At 33.7% G+C, this 21285-nt stretch overlaps 1 protein-coding gene across 1 annotated transcript; it reads right to left on the reverse strand.

Annotated features, from left to right (window-relative positions):
* Nucleotides 1–16254: 16254 nt before the first annotated feature.
* Nucleotides 16255–16763, reverse strand: LOC133323669 (uncharacterized; the record flags this gene model as incomplete). Its single annotated transcript, XM_061532589.1, has 2 exons — nt 16255–16395; nt 16624–16763. Coding segments are annotated over 2 exons (281 nt in total), but the record flags the coding sequence as incomplete, so codon positions are not given.
* Between the last annotated feature and the right edge of the window lie 4522 nt (nt 16764–21285).

Genomic DNA, 21285 nt, shown 5'->3' on the forward strand with positions numbered 1-21285 from the left:
TTGAATAGACATTTTTCAAGGCCTACATTTAGGCGTGGTATTTTAGAAGTCATTTTTCAAGGCCTACTTTTAGGCTCGAATTTTAGAAGTCATTTTTCAAGGCCTACATTTAGGCGTGGTATTTTAGAAGTAATTTTTCAAGGCCTACATATAAGCGCGGTATTTTAAAAGGCATTTTGAAGGCCTACATCTAAGCGAGGTATTTTAGAAGACATTTTCCAAGGCCTACATTTAGGCATGGTATTTTAGAAGTCAATTTTCAATTTTAATTAAAAACTTCTCTATTGCTCAGAACTCAAATGAAATGTTACGCAAAAATCTGTTCCCACCTGACGGTCTGCCTTTGACATCCTGACACTCAAATAAATGTTCGTATTAGACAGAAAAAAAGAAAATAATTTCCATTTATTGTCATTCACCTTTTGTGGATAAAGAGAAAATATTTTGATCGATTGGTGTGTCAGGTGACACATGAATGACAGCAAATCTTTTGTCACTTAAATCTTTTTTTGCTGCTTCTTCGTTTGATTTGCCCTACTTGAGGGCTGAATATCTTTTAAGTCACAGCAAAATAAGAAGACGAGGAAGGTAGAAAAAACGCATAATAACGATGAAGGCTTTGTCAGCCCATAAGTATGCTACAATATATTTAGCTTTTTGAGGTTATTTCGTTTTTTTCAAATGGTAAGATGCCGTGCTTGAAATGCCACCATATGATGTGACAATCTGACATTCTGCTGACAAAAGAAGAAGAAGACGAAAAGAACAACAACAACAACAAAGAGAAAACAAATTTGTACGGATTTACATATCATTGGTGCTCAGGCAGTGGCACGCGGCACAGCTGTTCAATTTTCATACCTTTCGTTGAAGTTTTTTTCTCTAGCTTTACAAAAAGGGGGCTTTGGAAGGGGAGGGACGACTGCCAACATGCAATAATATATAATAATGACAGGTTATGATTGCATATGAATTTTCTTTTTTTATGGCCCATCCTGAAGAGGAGTAGGCCTAACAAAAGAAACTGCGTAAATGTTGAGTAGACGATGTTGTGTACGGGGCGTAGAGGGCTTGACAAATTATTGTTACTTTTTTAACTTCACTACAAATTATGAAAAGCTTAAATCATTGCCGGATTAGGTCCCGAACGACAAAATATAATGCGAAAGGGAAGGGGGAAAATGGCGGAAGGTAACAATGCCTAGCCTTTTTTATTCTCCTATAACTTTTGTTAGCACTTTTCTTTTGTTGTCTTCCAGCCTCATTGTTTATCTTGTAATTTCTTGCAGTTTTTTTTCGGAACTTTACTTCTTCACTTCCATTTTGTTTCATGGCTTCCTTTTTGACTTCGTTTTTTTTTTCGTTTGCGTAAAATAGGAAATGTTTTGTTTCCATCCCCGCCATCTCAAGTGGTATTAATTTGATGGTAATTGACAACAACAATAGCAACAAAACGAATACCGAAATACCATCATAGACAGGCCCATCATCGGAATCAAGTAAACATGGCAAAATGTCGGTTTGTTTCTTTTTTTTGTCGGAAAAAAGTAATTTTCAATAGCAATAACTTGGCATACTTTTAGGGATTATGCAAAATATGATGATCAGCTTAGGGTTTTAACATAGATAATAAGGGAGAAAGTAGGCTTTTAGGCGTCCTCTCTGTGTTACAGAGGATACTTATGGTAATATTTCGGGTAATAGGAACAGAGAAGGCTAACACACTTTGGTGGGATTTCCATTAATTTAGAGGGTCCATAATAAAAATTTAAAAAGAAAAAAATACTAAAATTACACAATAACTTAGAAGAAATGCTCAAAAGGCCTAAATACCTACATTAGACATGAATTAAAAAATTTTTATTTTTAAGGCCTACAGTTAGGCGTGAAATTTTTAAACATGTTTTTTTTCAAGGCCTACAATTAGGCATGGATTTTTAAACATGTTTTTTAAGTCCTACAATTAGGCGTGGATTTTTAAACATATTTTTTTAAGGCCTACAATTAGGCGTTGATTTTTGAGATATGTTTTTTCAAGGCCTACAATTAGGCGTGAATTTTTTAAACATGTTTTTTCAAGGTCTACATTTAGGCGGTGATTTTTCAAACATGTTTTTTCAAAGCCTACAATTAGGCGTGGATTTTTGAAACATGTTTTTTCAAGGCCTACAATTAGACCTGGATATTTTTTATCTTTTTTTAAGGCCTACAATTAGGCGTGGATGTTTTTTCAAGGCCTACAATTAGGCGTGGATTTTTTAATAATATCTTTTCAAGGTCTACAATTAGGCGTGGATTTTTAAACATGTTTTTTCAAGGCCTACAATTAGGCGTGGATTTTTTAAATGTCATTTTCAAGGCCTACAATTAGGCGTGGATTTTGTAAATGTCATTTTCAAGGCCTACAATTAGGCGTGGTATTTTTAACATGTTTTTTCAAGGCCTACAATTAGGCGTGGATTTTTTAAATGTAATTTTCAAGGCCTACAATTAAGCGTGGATTTTTTAAACATGTTTTTTCAAGGCCAACAATTAGGCGTGGATTTTTTAAATGTCATTTTCATGGCCTACAATTAGGCGTGGATTTTTTAAAATGCCGTTTTCATGGCCTACAATTAGGCGTGGATTTTTTAAAATGCCGTTTTCATTGCCTACAATTAGACGTGGATTTTTTAAAAGGAATTTTCAAGGCCTCTAAATATGCGTGGGGTTTTTAAAAGTCATTTTCAAGGCCTATAATTAGGCGTGGATTTTTTAAATGTCATTTTCAAGGCCTACAATTAGGCGTGGATTTTTTAAATGTCATTTTCAAGGCCTACAATTAGGCGTGGATTTTTTAAATGTCATTTTCAAGGCCTACAATTAGGCGTGGATTTTTTAAATGTCATTTTCAAGGCCTACAATTAGGCGTGGATTTTTTAAATGTCATTTTCAAGGCCTAAAATTAGGCGTAAATTTTTTAAATGTCATTTTCAAGGCCTAAAATTAGGCGTAAATTTTTTAAATGTCATTTTCAAGGCCTACAATTAGGCGTGGATTTTTTAAATGTCATTTTCAAGGCCTACAATTAAGCGTGGATTTTTTAAATGTCATTTTCAAGGCCTACAATTAGGCGTGGATTTTTTAAATGTCATTTTCCAGGCCTACAATTAGGCGTGGATTTTTTAAATGTCATTTTCAAGGCCTAAAATTAGGAGTAGATTTTTTAAATGTCATTTTCAAGGCCTACAATTAGGCGTGGATTTTTTAAATGTCATTTTCAAGGCCTACAATTAGACGTGGATTTTTTAAATGTCATTTTCAAGGCCTACAATTAGGCGTGGATTTTTTAAATGTCATTTTCAAGGCCTGTCTGTTCACGTGTGTGATTTTTTAAATGTCATTTTCAAGGCCTACAATTAGGCGTGGATTTTTGTAAAAAAAATATTTTTTCATTGCCTACAATTAGGCGTGGATTAAAAAAAATTTCATTGCCTACAATTAGGCGTGCATTAAAAAAAATTTCATTGCCTACAATTAGGCGTGGATTTTTTAATTTTCAAGGCCTACACGTGGATTTTTTCATTTTCAAGGCCTACAATTAGGCGTGGATTTTTTAAATGTCATTTTCAAGGCCTACAATTAGGCGTGGATTTTTTAAAAGCCATTTTCAAGGCCTACAATTAGGCGTGGATTTTTTAAATGCCATTTTCAAGGCCTACAATTAGGCGTGGATTTTTTAAAGAATATTATTACAATTAGGCGTGGATTTTTTAAAGAATATTATTACAATTAGGCGTGGATTTTTTTTTTTAAATGTCATTTTCAAGGCCTGTCTGTTCACGTGTGTGATTTTTTTCTCACCTAGGATCTATCCCCTCCCTTCTTTACTACCTTACTTCGTTCTTGTCTTACTCATTAAGAGGAAAACTTTTCTCGTAAACTTGTTTTGTGTTCATCGAAGTAGGCCCATTTCGACTTATAATTACTTCGTAGTCTTATTTTATTTTCAAATTAAAGCAAAAAACTTTTTTACGCTTTCCGTGACATGAGAACTAAATGCATATGTTTAGAAGTTAATTAGTGGAAATTTTGGTTAAATTTTCGAAGTACTATACAATTTTATTGGCCAATTTGTTAGGCAATTGTTCTTCCATTAAGCCTGAATTTTTTAAAAGGAATTTTCAAGGCTATGATTATCCGGTGTGTTGGATATTTTGTGTGGAGAAGGCAATTTTCAAGGCCTATAAAGTTCGTTGATTTTTTAAAAGGAATTTTCAAGGCCTATAATTAAACAAATAATTTTTTGACATTAATTTTCAAGGCCTATAATTAGTGTGTGGTGTGTGTGTGTATGACAATAAAACAATAATGAAAAGGAAAATGAAAAACCCAAACTTTCGCGAAATATGTCCAAATGTATTGGTTAATTAGTGGAAATTGTTGGTTAAATTTTCGAAGTACTATAAAGTGCCCTAAAGTAGGCAATAAAATATGTAGCCTCAAATATCCACACAAAATTTTGATTTTAATCTTAGATGCTTTAATTTTTTTTCAGATCCTATCAACAACAAGCTTGAATTGTTTTGAAATATTTTTGTCCAAAATAAATAAAAATTGCAATCCTTTTGCTTTGACTAGTATATCCTGCACAAAAAAATCCCATTAATGTCCCTTTTTGTTTAATCCTCCTTAGCGCCTCTGAGCCTCCTTCTCTTTCATCGCTTTAATTTATGTATGGCATTTAAATGGAGTTTTTTTTGCACTGCCACCCTAAACAATTGTTATTTATTGTTTTATGATTTTTTTTGTCACATCCACTCAGACGCACATGCCTAAAAATATACCGCGTTAAACACAATAAGATATCTCGTTTCTCGCCTTCCATTGTCTATTGTTGTTTGTTTGTATTTGACTAAATACCCTCTAAGTATCACAATTGGGTGTCAGTGTGATTTTCTTTGTTTCGAGTATTTATTTTCTGTTTGTGCTTGCTTGCATAAGTACTTACATTTCGTTCTTTGCTAGCATACTTTTAGGCCATATGCCATTCGAGTATATATGACAATATATTGCCTACATGGCGGCTTAAATTGTAATTTATACTTTTTAATATTCTAATAACAATACTCGGTGACACACACACACACGCACGCACGCATTCACACAATGACACTCTTTTTTCTGTGTGTTTTGAAAAAAAAAAATGCAAAGTAGATAAATGTGTCATAATACCATTCATTGGGTGTCTGTCTGTGTGTGTGTGTTGCATGGCGGATTGTATTGTTGGGTGAAAGTGCTAACTGGCGGTTTTCAAATCAACTCATATTCTTATTATTCCGATTATTATTATTGTGGTGTTTACAATTTTAAATATGAATTGTGTGTGGAGTGCGAGTGAGGTTGTGTCAACCACAATTTTCCCCACAAAAAAAAAGAAAATATGCAAATTTACTTTTTTTCTCATTTTCTGTCACTGAGTTACTGGGAATTATTTGTAGCCTGAATGAGCTGTGGTTTGTGTCTGAAAAGGGAGTTTTTTTTTTTTGTTTTTGAAATATGAAACAACATAAATGTGTTTTTGATATTTGGGTTTGAATAATTTAAATGAAATTTATTGTATTTGGGTGATGCAAATATTGGGTAAGGTTTTTGTTTCATAAATTTTAAATCTAAATATATCATGGTAGGTAATTTATGGTCCTATGCGAAAAATTCAACATATATTTGAAATATTGAAAATATGATTCAAAAGTCAAGCATGGAAAAATATAAAAAAATTATGTAAATCAAAAAACAAGTTAGGAGTGGATTTTTTTAAAGCCTATAAATAGGCATGAATTTTTTAAAGCATACCCATAGGCGTGGATTCTGCAAAATACTTTAAAGATATTTTTTCGAGGCCTTGTGGATTTTTTAAAATCTTTTTCAATGCCAAAAATTTGTCTTAGATTTTTTGAAGGTAATTTTAAAGCCATACAATTAGGCGTCGATTTCAAAAAGTAATTTTCAAGGTCTATAATTAGGCGTGGATTTTTTAAAAGTCATTTTCAAGGCATACAATTAGTCATGGATTCCAAAAATTAATTTTCAAAGCCTATAATTAGGCGTGAATTTCTTAAAAGTCATTTTCCAGGCCTATAATTAGGCGTGGATTTTTTAAAAATCAACTTTCAAGGCCTATAATTAGGCGTGGATTTTTTAATAGTCATTTTCAAGGCCTACAATTAGGCGTGGATTTTTAAATATATATTTTTGAAGGTCTACAATTAGGCGTGGAATTTAAAAAAAATATATTTTTGAAGGTCTAAAATTAGGCGTGAATTTTTTAAAAATGTATTTTTGAAGGTCTACAATTAGGCGTGATTTTTTTAAAAATTTATTTTTGATGGTCTACAATTAGGCGTGAATTTTTTTAAAAATGTATTTTTGAAGGCCTTCAATTAGGAGTAGATCTTTTATGCATGGGATTTAAAAATATGTTTTTGAAGGTCTATAATCTGGCGTAGATTTTTAACAATATATTTTTGGAGGCCTACAATTATTTTTCAGAGCCTACAATTAGGCGCGGATTTTAAAAGTATGTTTTTGAAGGTCTATACTCTGGCGTAGATTTTTAACAATATATTTTTGGAGGCCTACAATTATTTTTCAAAACCTACAATTAGGCGCGGATTTTAAAAATATGTTTTTGAAGGTCTATAATCTGGCGTAGTTTTTTAACAATATATTTTTGGAGGCCTACAATTATTTTTCAGAGCCTACAATTAGGCGCGGATTTTAAAAATATGTTTTTGAAGGTCTATAATCTCGCGTAGATTTTTAACAATATATTTTTGGAGGCATACAATTATTTTTCAAAGCCTACAATTAGGCGCGGATTTTAAAAATATATTTGTGGAGGGCTATTATCAGGCGTGTTTTTTTTCAACTGAGCCTGGGCAAGATTTCGTAAAGTTTACACCCTCTTGCCCGATTAGAGGTCTAAAGCACTTTCTTATACTGACATATTTTCCGAATATTACTAATATTCAATACTTGGTGACACCATGGGTTGTGTTGTGATGTTCAACTTCTAATTGTGGCCTATAGATCAACTCGAAAAAAACATAAACAATTTAGTTTTCGGTCCACTTCATCCCACAATTTCTATCTGATCATCACCGAAAATTATAGGCGTTGTCCTTGACCACAACTGGAATCTCGTGAAAATTTTCAAAGCGATCAAAGCTATATTTTCGTCCTCTAGTGTGGTAATGGATTACAAAATAATATGTGATTACGTAAACACCTGTATATATTTAAGTGTAATTCCCACATCCGAGTACATACGGCAGTATAATTGGTATCCACTCTTCTTGGATGTACTACCAACTTTTCGGGCCTATGTCCTTCATAGGTAAATATATATGACATAGAATACAATTTTTGCAATTCACACAAAAGTCAGGGTCCATTTGACCCGTTAAATATTGACCAATCTTTATCAAAACAGGCATGCTTATTCATTAGCCCGATCCCGTTATTTATGTAAAATTTCGTGATGTTTGGGCCATAATTATGGCCTCTGGAACGACCAGAAAATCAGACAAAAATAAAGTTTTTGGTCCATTTCATCCCCTAAATAATAACCGATCTTTACCAAAAAACAATAGGGGTCTTCATTGGGCAGAACCCATCCTACATACAAAATTTCGTCGAAGCTATATTTTCGTCCATAACTGTGGCCTGTATCGTGTTTACAAATTATATATGGACATACGTACGGACACACTGTATATATTTAAGTAACTCCCACTCAGCTAGTCGAGATATGACGATCGGTATACTTAAAGGTAGGTCTAAGGCCAATATTTCGCGGCGTTACAAACTCTTGGGGCTGCAGAAAGCTATAATTCCCTGACAATATAGTTGTGTAGGGTATAAAAACCTTGAATTATAAGTTCTCCACATGCATTGCAGCCCTTAAAAATTATTTTTTAAAACTCCATTAATCGTCTAAATTGTTTTCAGGACTTATTAGAGGATTAAATTGAAATTCAATATTTTGTAATAATTTGTTTTTATTGCTCCCATTCAAACATCCTTACCATTGTCCTGGCATTGTTTTGAAGCATACTCCGTAAGTTATTAAATTATTAAAAAAATATTTATCTCTGTAGTTGTTGTTGAGAGATTTTCGGATAAGGAAGAGTTCGACAATGTTGTGTCGATGTGTTTCACTTTTAAATGGGGTTGGGGGGAGACAAAAGAAAATCAATTGGTAAAATAGAATGGGAATTTTTGAAGTAGAGATTTTGATTTTGATACTGACTACGATGCTGAAATTTGAAACCAAAATTTGAGTCCTTATTTTATTTGATTGGAAAATAAGAACAACAAAATGCCTTAATCGGTATTGATTGTCTATTAAATTGTTGGACAAGTTGTTGAAGTTGTTGTAACAAAATTGTTGTTGTTTTTTGTTGTTCTTGTTAATCCCGCTGACATGCCAGTAATGTTTTGAAAGAAATTGAATTATTTCGTTGTTTGTGTGTTATTGTTTTTATTTTATTGATGGTTGGTTAGGTAGTGGAGGCAGGGGTGGTTAGTGAAGTGGAGGAAATAGTTATTGTTTTCCCCATTTTTTGTAGCAAATTCCTTTAAACAAAAATTCTCCAATACCTCCCCTATGTTAGCGAGCAAATTCTCGTGACCGTATTTATTGAAAGTTAAGGCAGCAAAAATTGTTTTTAGTTTTACACAAAAAGTTGCTGGGACCCCAAAATTTGCTTAAGGCGGAAGCCATACAACAAAAAAAAAATAAAAAAAATAAAACAAACTTTTAGACATTCCAGACAATTTATTTTGTACATCCCCACCCTGCTTTATTACTCCTGCTATCCGATAAAAAAAATTCTTATCAATCATTTTCTGTTACTTGTCAATTTTTTGTTCACTTTTTTTCCTCAATTGCTTTTTCATAGCAATCACCAGGAAAATCCGTTTCTTAGATGGCAAGGGAACAATTACGTGTGTGTGTGTGTGAGTACGAGTGTGTTGGTGTTACTAGATTTCCTTGGCAGGAAAATGTTTGTACAACAACAATAACAACAGCAACACATTGCCTTTATTAATAAAACATTTGTTATTGTCAATAATGAGTAACGACAGGCGCTTGTCAGGATTTATTTTCATCGTTTTATTTCCTCGTTTTCGTTTTCATTTTTTTCTGCTTTCCTTTTTCTATTTTTTCTTTACCTCTCGCGGCACCATGACGGCCCTGTGTGTCAAATTTTGAAGGTGTGATTCCCTAAAGGATGCAGCATGCCTGCCTGCAGGCATTGATTGTTAGGATTCATATTTTGATTCCATTTTTTACCCCTCGTAATATTTTGTCATGTTATTATTAGAGGCACTTTTTTATTGGTGGAATTACTAGGAAGCAATGGCAGGAAATCAATTGGGGAATCACGGATTTTTTCGGTGAGATCTTTCATCTTCCTCGCTCGGGGTTTTTTCAGCTTCCTAACAAGGTGAGTTATGACATGTAACTCGATCCGTAATTGCTTTATTTTGATAAACGGCCTTTCATTTATTTTCATACATTTTTTATTACTTCAACGAATGTGCGTTGCATACTTTTAGGTGTTGGATTGGAGTTTTTTTCATATTGACACCTGATTGATGACAAATTATGATTTTTAGCTAACACAAAATAAACTAATTTATTTTGAAACAAAAGTAAAAACAGAGAAGCCATAAAAAGGCGAGGGATAAAATATGAAAACATTTTTTAAACCCCAAAAGTAGGCAATAAATAATTTGAAAATATAACATCTAAAGGTGGACAATAAATTTTAATTATAATTTTTTAGATATGAAAACCAGTAAGGAAAGTAGTAAAGTCAGACAGGGCCGACTGACTATATGATACCCTTCACCACTTGGAAATATTCTACATATGTGTCTTTACAGATGTGTTTTTTTCGCAGGAACGTAGACATGAAATTGAACGAACTTAAAAATGCGATCTTTATCTATAAGTAAACCGACTAACATGAATCCTAACACATGCTCATATGTAGGGAATTTGGTCCTCATATATAGGAACTTTGGTGCACCATTTACCTTAAATCGGGAGCTGTATCTAAATCTAAACCGATTTTGTCGAAACACGTCATTCTTGACCTAATTCAGTACTTTATGCACAAATTTCGTGCAAATCGAAAGATATATGGGGACTTTGGTGCACCATTTACCTTAAATCGGTCAAAACTATATATGAGAGCAATATCTAAATCTGAACCGATTTTCTCGAAACTTGACACATATCATTCTGCACCTAATTCAGTACTCTATGCGAAATTTCGTACAAATCGAAAGATATATATGGACTTTGGAGACCGATTTACCTTAAATCGGAAGAAAATATATATGGGAGCTATATCTAAATCTGGACCGATTTTCACGAAACTTAACAGACATCATTCTAGACCTAATTCAGTACTATATGCCAAATTTCCTGCAAATCCAAGGATATATAGGGACTTTGGGCACAATTTACCTTAAATCGGACGAAACTATATATGGGAGCTATATCTAAATCTGGACCGATTTTCACGAAAAGTAGCACACTTCATTCTTGACCGAATTTAGTGCCCTATGCCAAATTTCGTGCAAATCCAAGGATATATAGGGACTTTGGGCACAATTTACCTTAAATCGGACGAAACTATATATGGGAGCTATATCAAAATCTGAACCGATTTTCTCGAAACTTGGAACACGTCATTATTGACCAAATTCAGTACTTTATGCCAAATTTCGTTTAAATCGAAAGATATATAGAGACTTTGGTGCCTCATTTACCTTTAATCGGACGAAAATATATATGAGAGCTATATCTATATCTGAACCGATTTTCACAAAACTTAGCAGACATCATTCTAGGCTTAATTCAGTACGCTGTGCTAAATTTCGTGCAAATCCAAAGATATTTAGGGACTTTGGCGCACCATTTACCTTAAATCGGACGAAAATATATATGGGACCTATATCAAAATCTGAATCGATTTTCACGAAACTTAACACAAATCATGCTAAACATAATTCATTACGCTGTGCCAAATTTCGTGCAAATCGAAGGACATATATACGGACTTTGGTACCCCATTTACATTTAATCGGACGAAAATATATATGGGAGCTAATGTATAACCGATTTGCCAAATTTCATCCAAATCGGATGATAATTGCGACCTGTATTTTGTTTACAATTTAACAACAACATCGGACGGACATGCATAAATCGACTCAGAAAGAGATTCTATGCATATTCTCAAAAGGGACCATGGATCCATCTCGTTTCCTTTTGCCCGTTACAAACACAGTGTTGTGAAGGGTATAAAAATAGGCAATAATATTCCGATAAATCCCGAGGTTAGACATACGCTAAGGCCCGTGATAAGGAATTCATATACAAATGACCTTCCAAACGAAAAGAAATAATCCTTAGGCGGATATGAGGAATTTTTCCTGAGGAAGTCATTTTTTCTATAGAAAAAAACGAAGTCCTCAGTGGACCTAAGGAATTTTTCCTTCAGTTTGTTTGTTTCGTTTCTTCAAACCCCCTTTTGAAGTCCTCCTTCCCCCTTTTTTTATTACCATAAGTAATTCACACCAAAGAAATTTTTTCGCACTACAAAACAGCAACGACAAATATTGTCAACACCCTCGACATATTCCCTTATGAGTACTAACATCGACAAACGCATATAAAGTTGTTGTTGTTGCTTTTTCATAAATATTTTTATAAGTCTTGGATATACCTAGAACCGATTTTTCCCAATTTCAATAGGGTTCATACTTTGGCCAAATAAGTGACTTGTGCCAAATTTCATCCAAATAGGATGATAATTGCGACCTGTATTTTGTTTACAATTTAACATCAACAGTCAGACAGACAGACGGACGGACATGCATAAATCGACTCAGAAAGTGATTCTATGCATATTCTCAAAAGGGACCATGTATCCATCTCGTTTCCTTGTGAAGCGTATAAAAATAGACAATAATATTCCGATAAATTTCCGAGATTGGACATGCACTAAGGCTCGTGATAAGGAATTCATATACAAATGACCTTCCATTGCCTTAAATGTAGGCAACAATTCTTCTACAAGATATAGTAAACTGACTTCTATAAATTTCCCCTATTTAAGAAACAAAATTCATTGCCTACTTTTAGGTTCTCAATTCGTTTACACATGTTTTAATTGTTTTATTCCCACTCTTTAAAATTTTTAAAATATATTTTATTTATTTATTTTTTTTTTTTGTAAAAATATTTTTGCCAATTAAAATATTTTGTATTTTTTATTTTTCTTCTTATTTATTTATAGACATGAACACCAACGAAAAAGAAAACAAAAAAGAACACAAACATTATTTAAAATAAACAAATACATATGTCTATAGAGAGAAAGAGATATTTACCTTTATAAGAGTCAGGGTGTTGAAGAGCTCATACACACACCCCAAAAGGGCTCCCCACAAAATTTTAATATATTCAAGACACACACACAACATACATATGCATATGTCTAGAAGTTCCCCCCATTACTGGCATAGCACTTGAAATATTTTGAAAGTATACGCACACACACACTCTTCTAGAAATATTTTGCAGAGGGTGCCAAAGAAAAATGTCTGGGTTATAGTTAACCAAAAAAATATATAGAAGGAATATACACATGTATGTATCTATGTGTGCGAACGTGGCGGAGTGTGTATGTTGCTATGCATTCATGTATTGGTGTTAAATACAAATATTTACAACCCAACCATAAACAAGTGACTTGAAGTGGGCAGCAGCATCAAGCACACACGCATTTGGGTGGGTGGTGTTAGGCCAGTCGAGCCTTTAAAGGATGAGAAGTGGTTGAAAGCCTACTTCTGTTTTGTTTGTTTTTTGTTGATGTATGTGGATGTAGATGTTGATGTAAATGTTAAATTTAACATAACATTCTATGTTGTTGTTGTTTTGTTTTTCATACCCCGCCGTGGAATGTTGTTCGAGAGCAATGGACATGGTGTAAATTTTGGAAAAAATAAGTGCATTGAATTTAAACACAAATTTTGTGAGAGGACAACGAGTACTGATGAATTTTTTTGTCTGCACTCAGTGTGCTGAGGAGCCTGCTGAGGAGGATATTTTTATACCCTACACAAATATGTTGTCATTATACCCTACACAACTACGTTGTCAGGTTATTATAGCTTTGTGCAGCTCCAAGAATTTCCAATACCGCGAAATATTGGTCGTAGACCCACCTTTAAGTATACCGATCGTCATAACTCGACTAGCTGAGTCGATCTAGACATGTGTGTCCGCCCATCTGACCGTTTGTCCATTATAATTTGTAAACACGATACAGGCCACAGATATGGATCAATATTCACGAAATTTTGCATGTAGGATAGGTTATGGCCAATGAAGACCCCTATAGCTTTCGGTAAATATCGGCTAATATTTAGGGGGATGAAATGAAATTACAAAATTTGTATTCTATGACATGTATATTTAGCCCTGAAGGACATAGACCCGATAAGAGGAGTGGTTGACCTTTAAACTGATACCAATTATATTGTCTATGTACTCGGATGTGGGAGATACACAAGTGCTTAAGTATTCAGATATTATTTAGTAAACCATTACCACACTAGAGGGCGAAAATATAGCGCTGATCGCTTTGAAATGTTCCATGACGTTCCAGTTATGGTCAAGGACAACGCCTTTAATTTTCGGTGATGATCAGATAATAATTTTGGGATGAAGTGGATCGAAAACTTATTTTTTTTTTGTTTTTTCGAGTCGATCTATAGGGCACCTTTATAAGCCGAACATCACAACAGAAACCACGGTCAAGGGAATCTGGACAAGTAATTAGAAGGGATGAAGTAGTACTGTTGACCTCTAATCGGGTATGAGGGTGCAACTATCACGAAATATTACCCAGGCTCGGAATAAAAATCCGCAGAAAGATATAGTTCTGTGGTAGTTGTGTAGGGTATCGTGTGGTCGGCCCCGCTCACTGGTTTCAAAATGGTTTTCATAGAATGGTTTTTACAAATATTTTCCGCATCTAAACAGAGGCCTATCTTCAGACATGTATTTTTGAAAGCAGGCGTGGATTTTTTTAAAATATTTTTAAGGGCCTATCCTTGCTTAGGCGGGGATTTTCAAGGCTTTTCAAGGCGTGGATTTATAAAAATATTTTTTCAAGGCTTTTCAAGGCGTGGATTTATAAAAAATATTTTTTCAAGGCTTTTCAAGGCGTGGATTTATAAAAAAATATTTTTTCAAGGCTTTTCAAGGCGTGGATTTATAAAAATATTGTTTCAAGGCTTTTCAAGGCGTGGATTTATAAAAATATTTTTTCAAGGCTTTTCAAGGCGTGGATTTATAAAAATATTTTTTCAAGGCTTTTCAAGGCGTGGATTTATAAAAATATTTTTTCAAGGCTTTTCAAGGCGTGGATTTATAAAAATATTTTTTCAAGGCTTTTCAAGGCGTGGATTTATAAAAATATTTTTTCAAGGCTTTTCAAGGCGTGGATTTATAAAAATATTTTTTCAAGGCTTTTCAAGGCGTGGATTTATAAAAATATTTTTTCAAGGCTTTTCAAGGCGTGGATTTATAAAAATATTTTTTCAAGGCTTTTCAAGGCGTGGATTTATAAAAATATTTTTTCAAGGCTTTTCAAGGCGTGGATTTATAAAAATATTTTTTCAAGGCTTTTCAAGGCGTGGATTTATAAAAATATTTTTTCAACGCTTTCCAAGGCGTAGATTTATAAAAATATTTTTTTTCAAGACGTGGACTTATAAAAATATTTTTTCAAGGCGTGGACTTATAAAAATATTTCTTCAAGGCGTGGACTTATAAACATATTTTTTCAAGGCGTGGACTTATAAAAATATTTTTTCAAGGCGTGGACTTATAAAAATATTTTTTCAAGGACCATCATTAGGTTAGGAAGACCTAAGATTTTTTTCTATGGAAAAGAGTCCTCAGGAGGACCTAAAGAATTTTATTTTATAGAAAAAAAGCCTTTAGATGGATCGCAAAAATTGGTTTTTTAGGAAAAAATCCTCAGAAGACTTCCTTCAACCCCCTTTGAAATCCTCTTTTGCCCCTCTTCCACCTATTTTATTACCATAAGTAATTCACACCAACGAAACTTTTTTCGCACTACAAAAGTAGCAATGACAAATATTGTCAACACCCTCGACATATTCCCTTGTGAGTACTAACATCGACACACACATAAAACTGTTGTTGATTTTTTGCACAAATATTTTTATAAGACTTCGATGGAGGTTGTTATGGTGGCTAAGTAGCAAAAAAACACCCTCACTTTTAGGTTAGGTCGTTACGAGAACATATTTTTTTGTCAGTTGACATGTGTTGGGCCTATAAAAAATGCCGAACGAACAACTGAACACCCCTGCGTGTACTTGAACGCAACACTCGTGATCTTTGCCACTTCGATGTGCTGAATAAAAAAAAAACATTTTGGAGATTTTTGTGCGTCACGGCTGCTTTCCACTGCCAATGGGTTTTTGATAGTCAACCAATAATACGGCTATGAAAATTATTGGTCTATATGGAGGTGGCAGTATGTGTGTGAGTGGGTGTTTATGTCTGCAAATTTTTTTCCATGTGCTCTTAAGTCGTCGTAGTTTTTTGTGTGGAGAGTATTTTTAGGTTGTGACAAACAGGGTGTATTTTTTTTGGCGAGCAGGTTGTTTTCTATGAGAGCTTTATAAAAAATCCGCCAGTGGATTTTGATAGTCATGTGTGGAAGAATTTGACTCCCTTTTTGCCAGTTTACAACATAAATATTGACTTGTTGCGAACACTCTCTTCCTCCCTTCGTGCCCAAATAAGAAGTAGAGGACATCATAAACCGTTAAGAATCCCTTGCATGCAAAACTTGCAGTCATTTGGGGGATTTTTTGTGAAGTTTTGTAAGTTTGCAATTTTTTATTCTTTTTTGTCCCCCCCAAAAAAAGGTAATTTCACGCATATGTGTAGTCACATGTAATGAAATATTGATAAGTTTTTTTTTATTCTTAGTATCAGTTCCCCCAAATATTGGAAGGTTAAGTTATGATAAACTTTTGTTGAATTTTTTATTTTATGGACATATTTTTTTCTTTATTTTTTAAATATTTCCATCCCTTCAAAATTTTATAGCCCGAAAAATGTCACTAAATTTTATATATTTTTTAATACTTACATCTTACGCTTAGATAGTAACCAATCGATGAGTACTGATAGTTAAGATGGCGCGATGTACACTTATACCAGCCGGAGTGCTCACGACGTATGGATGTGAAGTTAAGGAAACCATCACCGGTTTGGGGGACCTTTAAAGAAAAGGAAACAGAAACAAACATTTAATATTTTTGGAATGTTGATATGAGGAGTCTAGAGAGGGTCCTTAGTTCCTCGCAAAAATATAAAAAAATCCTTAAAATATTTTCAGAATATACCTTTGGCCCTGAAAATATTTTAAAATTATTTTCGCAATATTTATTTTAATTTTTATCACTAGTTTCAATATTTTATAACCGATTTTATTTGTCATTACTCACCGGTGGTTCGCCATCATCCTTTTGCCATCTGGGTGCACTGGTTGGATTGGAGTCAACATCACATTTCAGCGAAACCTCAATGCCCTCACGCAGGGGATAACCGAAACCAGGGGTACGTGATATGGCAAAGGAGGGAGTATCTGAAAATAAAAATATTACAATAAATATTAAATTCATTTTAAAAATCTAAACTCAAAATCATAAATAGACCCCATAAATATTGATTTAAAAACTAAATTGTGATAGTTTTTTTTTCGATTTGATTTTAAATTTATGTAAATTTAAATGTACACAATGCCCCCTCACCCAAACGTGAATAAATTTCCCGAAAATATTCTGGCATCTCGATTTAATCAAATATAACCAAAAATAATATTGAAATGTTTAGAGAAATCCCGAAAAATATTTTAGTTTTTGTTGTACAAAAACAATGTAAATAGACATGGTTCAACCACAGGACAAACATCGCTATTTGATCAATAGACAGGCAGACAGACAGATAGATGTCTGTCAAAAAATTTGCGCATATAAATAGAAAACTAATCAATGAATGCATAAAATGCAAATATTATGTGTATTTTTTTTCAAAATGCCTAACAATATTTTCTAAAAATAAAAATAAAGAAATTAAAACAAATAATTGAAATTTTAGAGAATAAAAAATTATAAAACATATATGGGAAATATGTCGGACAGGGGGTGACAAATTTTTTTCTATGACGACGATTGTTTTTCCTATAAAAAAACCACCTCAGCAAGGCTGACGAATTTTTTTCTATAGAAAAAACCACCTCAGCAAGGCTGACGAATTTTTTTCTATAGAAAAAACCACCTCAGCAAGGCTGACGAATTTTTTTCTATAGAAAAAACCACCTCAGCAAGGCTGACGAATTTTTTTCTATAGAAAAAACCACCTCAGCAAGGCTGACGAATTTTTTTCTATAGAAAAAACCACCTCAGCAAGGCTGACGAATTTTTTTCTATAGAAAAAACCACCTCAGCAAGGCTGACGAATTTTTTTCTATAGAAAAAACCACCTCAGCAAGGCTGACGAATTTTTTTCTATAGAAAAAGAATACTTCAGCAAGGCTGACGAATTTTTTTCTATAGAAAAAGAATACCTCAGCAAGGCTGACGAATTTTTTTCTATAGAAAAAACCACCTCAGCAAGGCTGACGAATTTTTTTATATAGAAAAAACCACCTCAGCGAGGCTGACGAATTTTTTTCTATAGAAAAAACCACCTCAGCAAGGCTGACGAATTTTTTCCTATAGAAAAAAATACCTCACCGAGGCTGACGAATTTTTTCCTATAGAAAAAAATACCTCACCGAGGCTGACGAATTTTTTCCTATAGAAAAAAATACCTCACCGAGGCTGACGAATTTTTTCCTACAGAAAAAAATACCTCACCGAGGCTGACGAATTTTTTCCTATAGAAAAAAATACCTCACCGAGGCTGACGAATTTTTTCCTATAGAAAAAAATACCTCACCTGACGAACGAGGCTGACGAATTTTTTCCTATAGAAAAAAATACCTCACCGAGGCTGACGAATTTTTTCCTATAGAAAAAAAATACCTCACCAGAGTTGACGAATTTTTTCCTATAGAAAAAAATACCTCACCAGAGTTGACGAATTTTTTCCTATAGAAAAAAATACCTCACCAGAGTTGACGAATTTTTTCCTATAGAAAAAAATACCTCACCGAGGTTGACGATTTTTTTCCTATAGAAATACCTCACCGAGGCTGACGATTTTTTTCCTATAGAAATACCTCACCGAGGCGGACGAATTTTTTCCTATAGAAAAAATACCTCACCGAGGCTGACGAATTTTTTCATATAGAAAAGAATACCTCACCGAGGCTGACGATTTTTTTCCTATAGAAAAAAATACCTCACCGAGGCTGACGAATTTTTTCCTATAGAAAAAAATACCTCACCGAGGCTGACGAATTTTTTCCTTTAGAAAAAAATACCTCACCGAGGCTGACGATTTTTCTTCTATAGAAAAAAGTACCTCACCGAAGCTGACGAATTTTTTCGTATTTATTACTCTTGTGTTTCCACTGTGCCTTTGCTTTAACAAATTACATAAAAATCCCTATATATATGTAAATGTATGTTATTATTTATATAAATATCAAAAATATATTCATTCAAAAATGAAATATTATCCATTACATTTGTTATTACATAAAAATAATAAAACATATCCCTGACAAAATTTTCATTAAAGCAAAAGTTTTGATTTCACAGAAACAGAGAACCAGGACGACATCGACTCACAGCCACAGCAAAATTTCCACATTTTCTTTCATTTGTGTTTGCTGTGCTCATTCATGTGTTCCATTGCGTCCATTCCAATGCAATGTAATGTATAAATACAATTCAATACACAATTCATTTGTTCAAAAATATTTGTCTGTCCTCAGCCATGCCAGCCAGTCGGTCTATTCATCCATTCAGCCGGCCATTCTCTTTTGGACAACAGTCGACGGCTAAAGGACTATTCAGGGCTATTCTCTATAGGCTGGCTGGTCTGGTCTGCTTTGCCGTTGTTTGCCCTTTTACAAAGCACATATCACACATTGGGAGTGATCCATGGCCTCCTCTCCTCCACACGCTGACTGAGGACACATCAACTTATTCGTTCAACGACACATGGTAGTAGCTACAACAACAGCTCCAACGAGCTGTCTATCAACTGTCTGGTTGTAATTTGTATTTGATTCATCAATGGAGAATTCAAAATTAAACATGTAAAATTTTTTTATTCTGTCCTTGATAAGGATGGATAACGATTGGATGTGTAACAGGAAAAAATAAATAAAAAATATTAAATGGTGGTCGAAGGGATCTAGAAATTCTGGGAAAGGTGAAGGACATTAAATCAGAAAAAATCTAAGGACTGATTCGAAGAAGCTGAAGATTTTTTCTCTATTGAAAAAAGTACCTCAGCCGGGCTGACGAATTTTTTTCTATAGAAAAAGAATACCTCAGCCTGGGGGCTGATGAATTTTTTTCTATAGAAAAAGAATACCTCAGCCGGGCTGACGAATTTTTTTCTATAGAAAAAGAATACCTCAGCAAGGCTGACGAATTTTTTTCTATAGAAAAAGAATACCTCAGCAAGGCTGACGAATTTTTTTCTATAGAAAAAGAATACCTCAGCAAGGCTGACGAATTTTTTTCTATAGAAAAAGAATACCTCAGCAAGGCTGACGAATTTTTTTCTATAGACAAACAAGTACATCAGCAAGGCTGACGATTTTTTTTCTATAGAAAAAAATACCTCAGCAAGGCTGACGATTTTTTTCTATAGAAAAAAATACCTCAGCAAAGATGACGTTTTTTCTTTTCTATAGAAAAAAAATACCTCAGCAAGGCTGACGATTTTTTTTCTATACGAATAAAGTACCTAAGCTAGGCTGACGATTTTTTTCTATAGAAAAAAAGTATCTCAGCAAGGCTGACGATTTTTTTCTCAGCAATGACGAAAAAAAGGCTGACGAATTATTTTCTATAAAAAAAGTACCTCAGAAAGGCTGACGAATTATTTTCTATAAAAAAAGTACCTAAGCAAGGCTGACGAATTTTTTTTCTATAGAAAAAAAGTACCTCAGCAAGGCTGACGAATTTTTTTCTATAGAAAAAGAATACCTCAGCAAGGCTGACGAATTTTTTTTTTTCTATAGAAAAAGAATACCTCAGCAAGGCTGGCGAATTTTTATCTATAGAAAAAAGTACCTCAGCAAGGCTGACGAATTTTTATCTATAGAAAAAAGTACCTCAGCAAGGCTGACGATTTTTTTTCTATAGGAAAAGCACTTCGCAAATAGTAAATCATATTTTATTTTCTTTATGTTTTGTTGTACCCACAACCAACCAATTTAGCTTATCCTATTACACAAAACCAGGCTTATCATATAACACAAAGGACTTGTTGAGAATATTAAAAAATAAAAAAAAACACACACACTCACACACCTCTAGCCATGACCAACTGATAACAAACAACAAAGACAATTCTAATCTATAAAAATCTCTATTAAATACTGGAAAATCCTTACTAATTGGCAACACTCAATATTTTATATACAAATTTTGTGTTGTGTGTGTGTGCTAGGCAAATCTGTGTACTGTCCCGCACACACACATACACTGCATAGCGGCAGACAGCATAACATGTATGCATGTTTACAAATCTGTTTTCAAGTATGTGTTTGTGTGGAGATGTTGTAGCTGTTTTTGTTGTGCATTACGTAGACATGTAAACCACAAAACTACAAATCCCTTTTGTTAGATGGGATTGTTGTTTTTTAGACATGGTTTTAGTAGTTGTTTTTATTGTTGTCGTTGTTATTTCTATTAATATCCCCCAACAATCAAAGCTAATAATTCCATACACTCTTTAAAAAAATGGACTGGTCACTGGCTGGCTAGTTATGCAGACATATGGAAGCGAACATGGAACACACAGATTTCTAAATACATATGTGTGAGAAATGGCTAGACTGAGGTTTGATTAGTGGGTGGAGAAAGAATCGTTGCATGATAGGCAACATGACGGATAAATAAAACCAATGGACACACAGACTGACAAATATGTCTACATGTTGTACCGGTAAAAAAAAAAAAACAAAGAGATAGATGGAG

This window comes from Musca vetustissima, unplaced genomic scaffold (genome assembly GCF_032173495.1).
Source record: "Musca vetustissima isolate MV318-11 ecotype Yass unplaced genomic scaffold, APGP_CSIRO_Mvet_v1 utg310131, whole genome shotgun sequence".
Classification (NCBI taxonomy): domain Eukaryota; kingdom Metazoa; phylum Arthropoda; class Insecta; order Diptera; family Muscidae; genus Musca; species Musca vetustissima.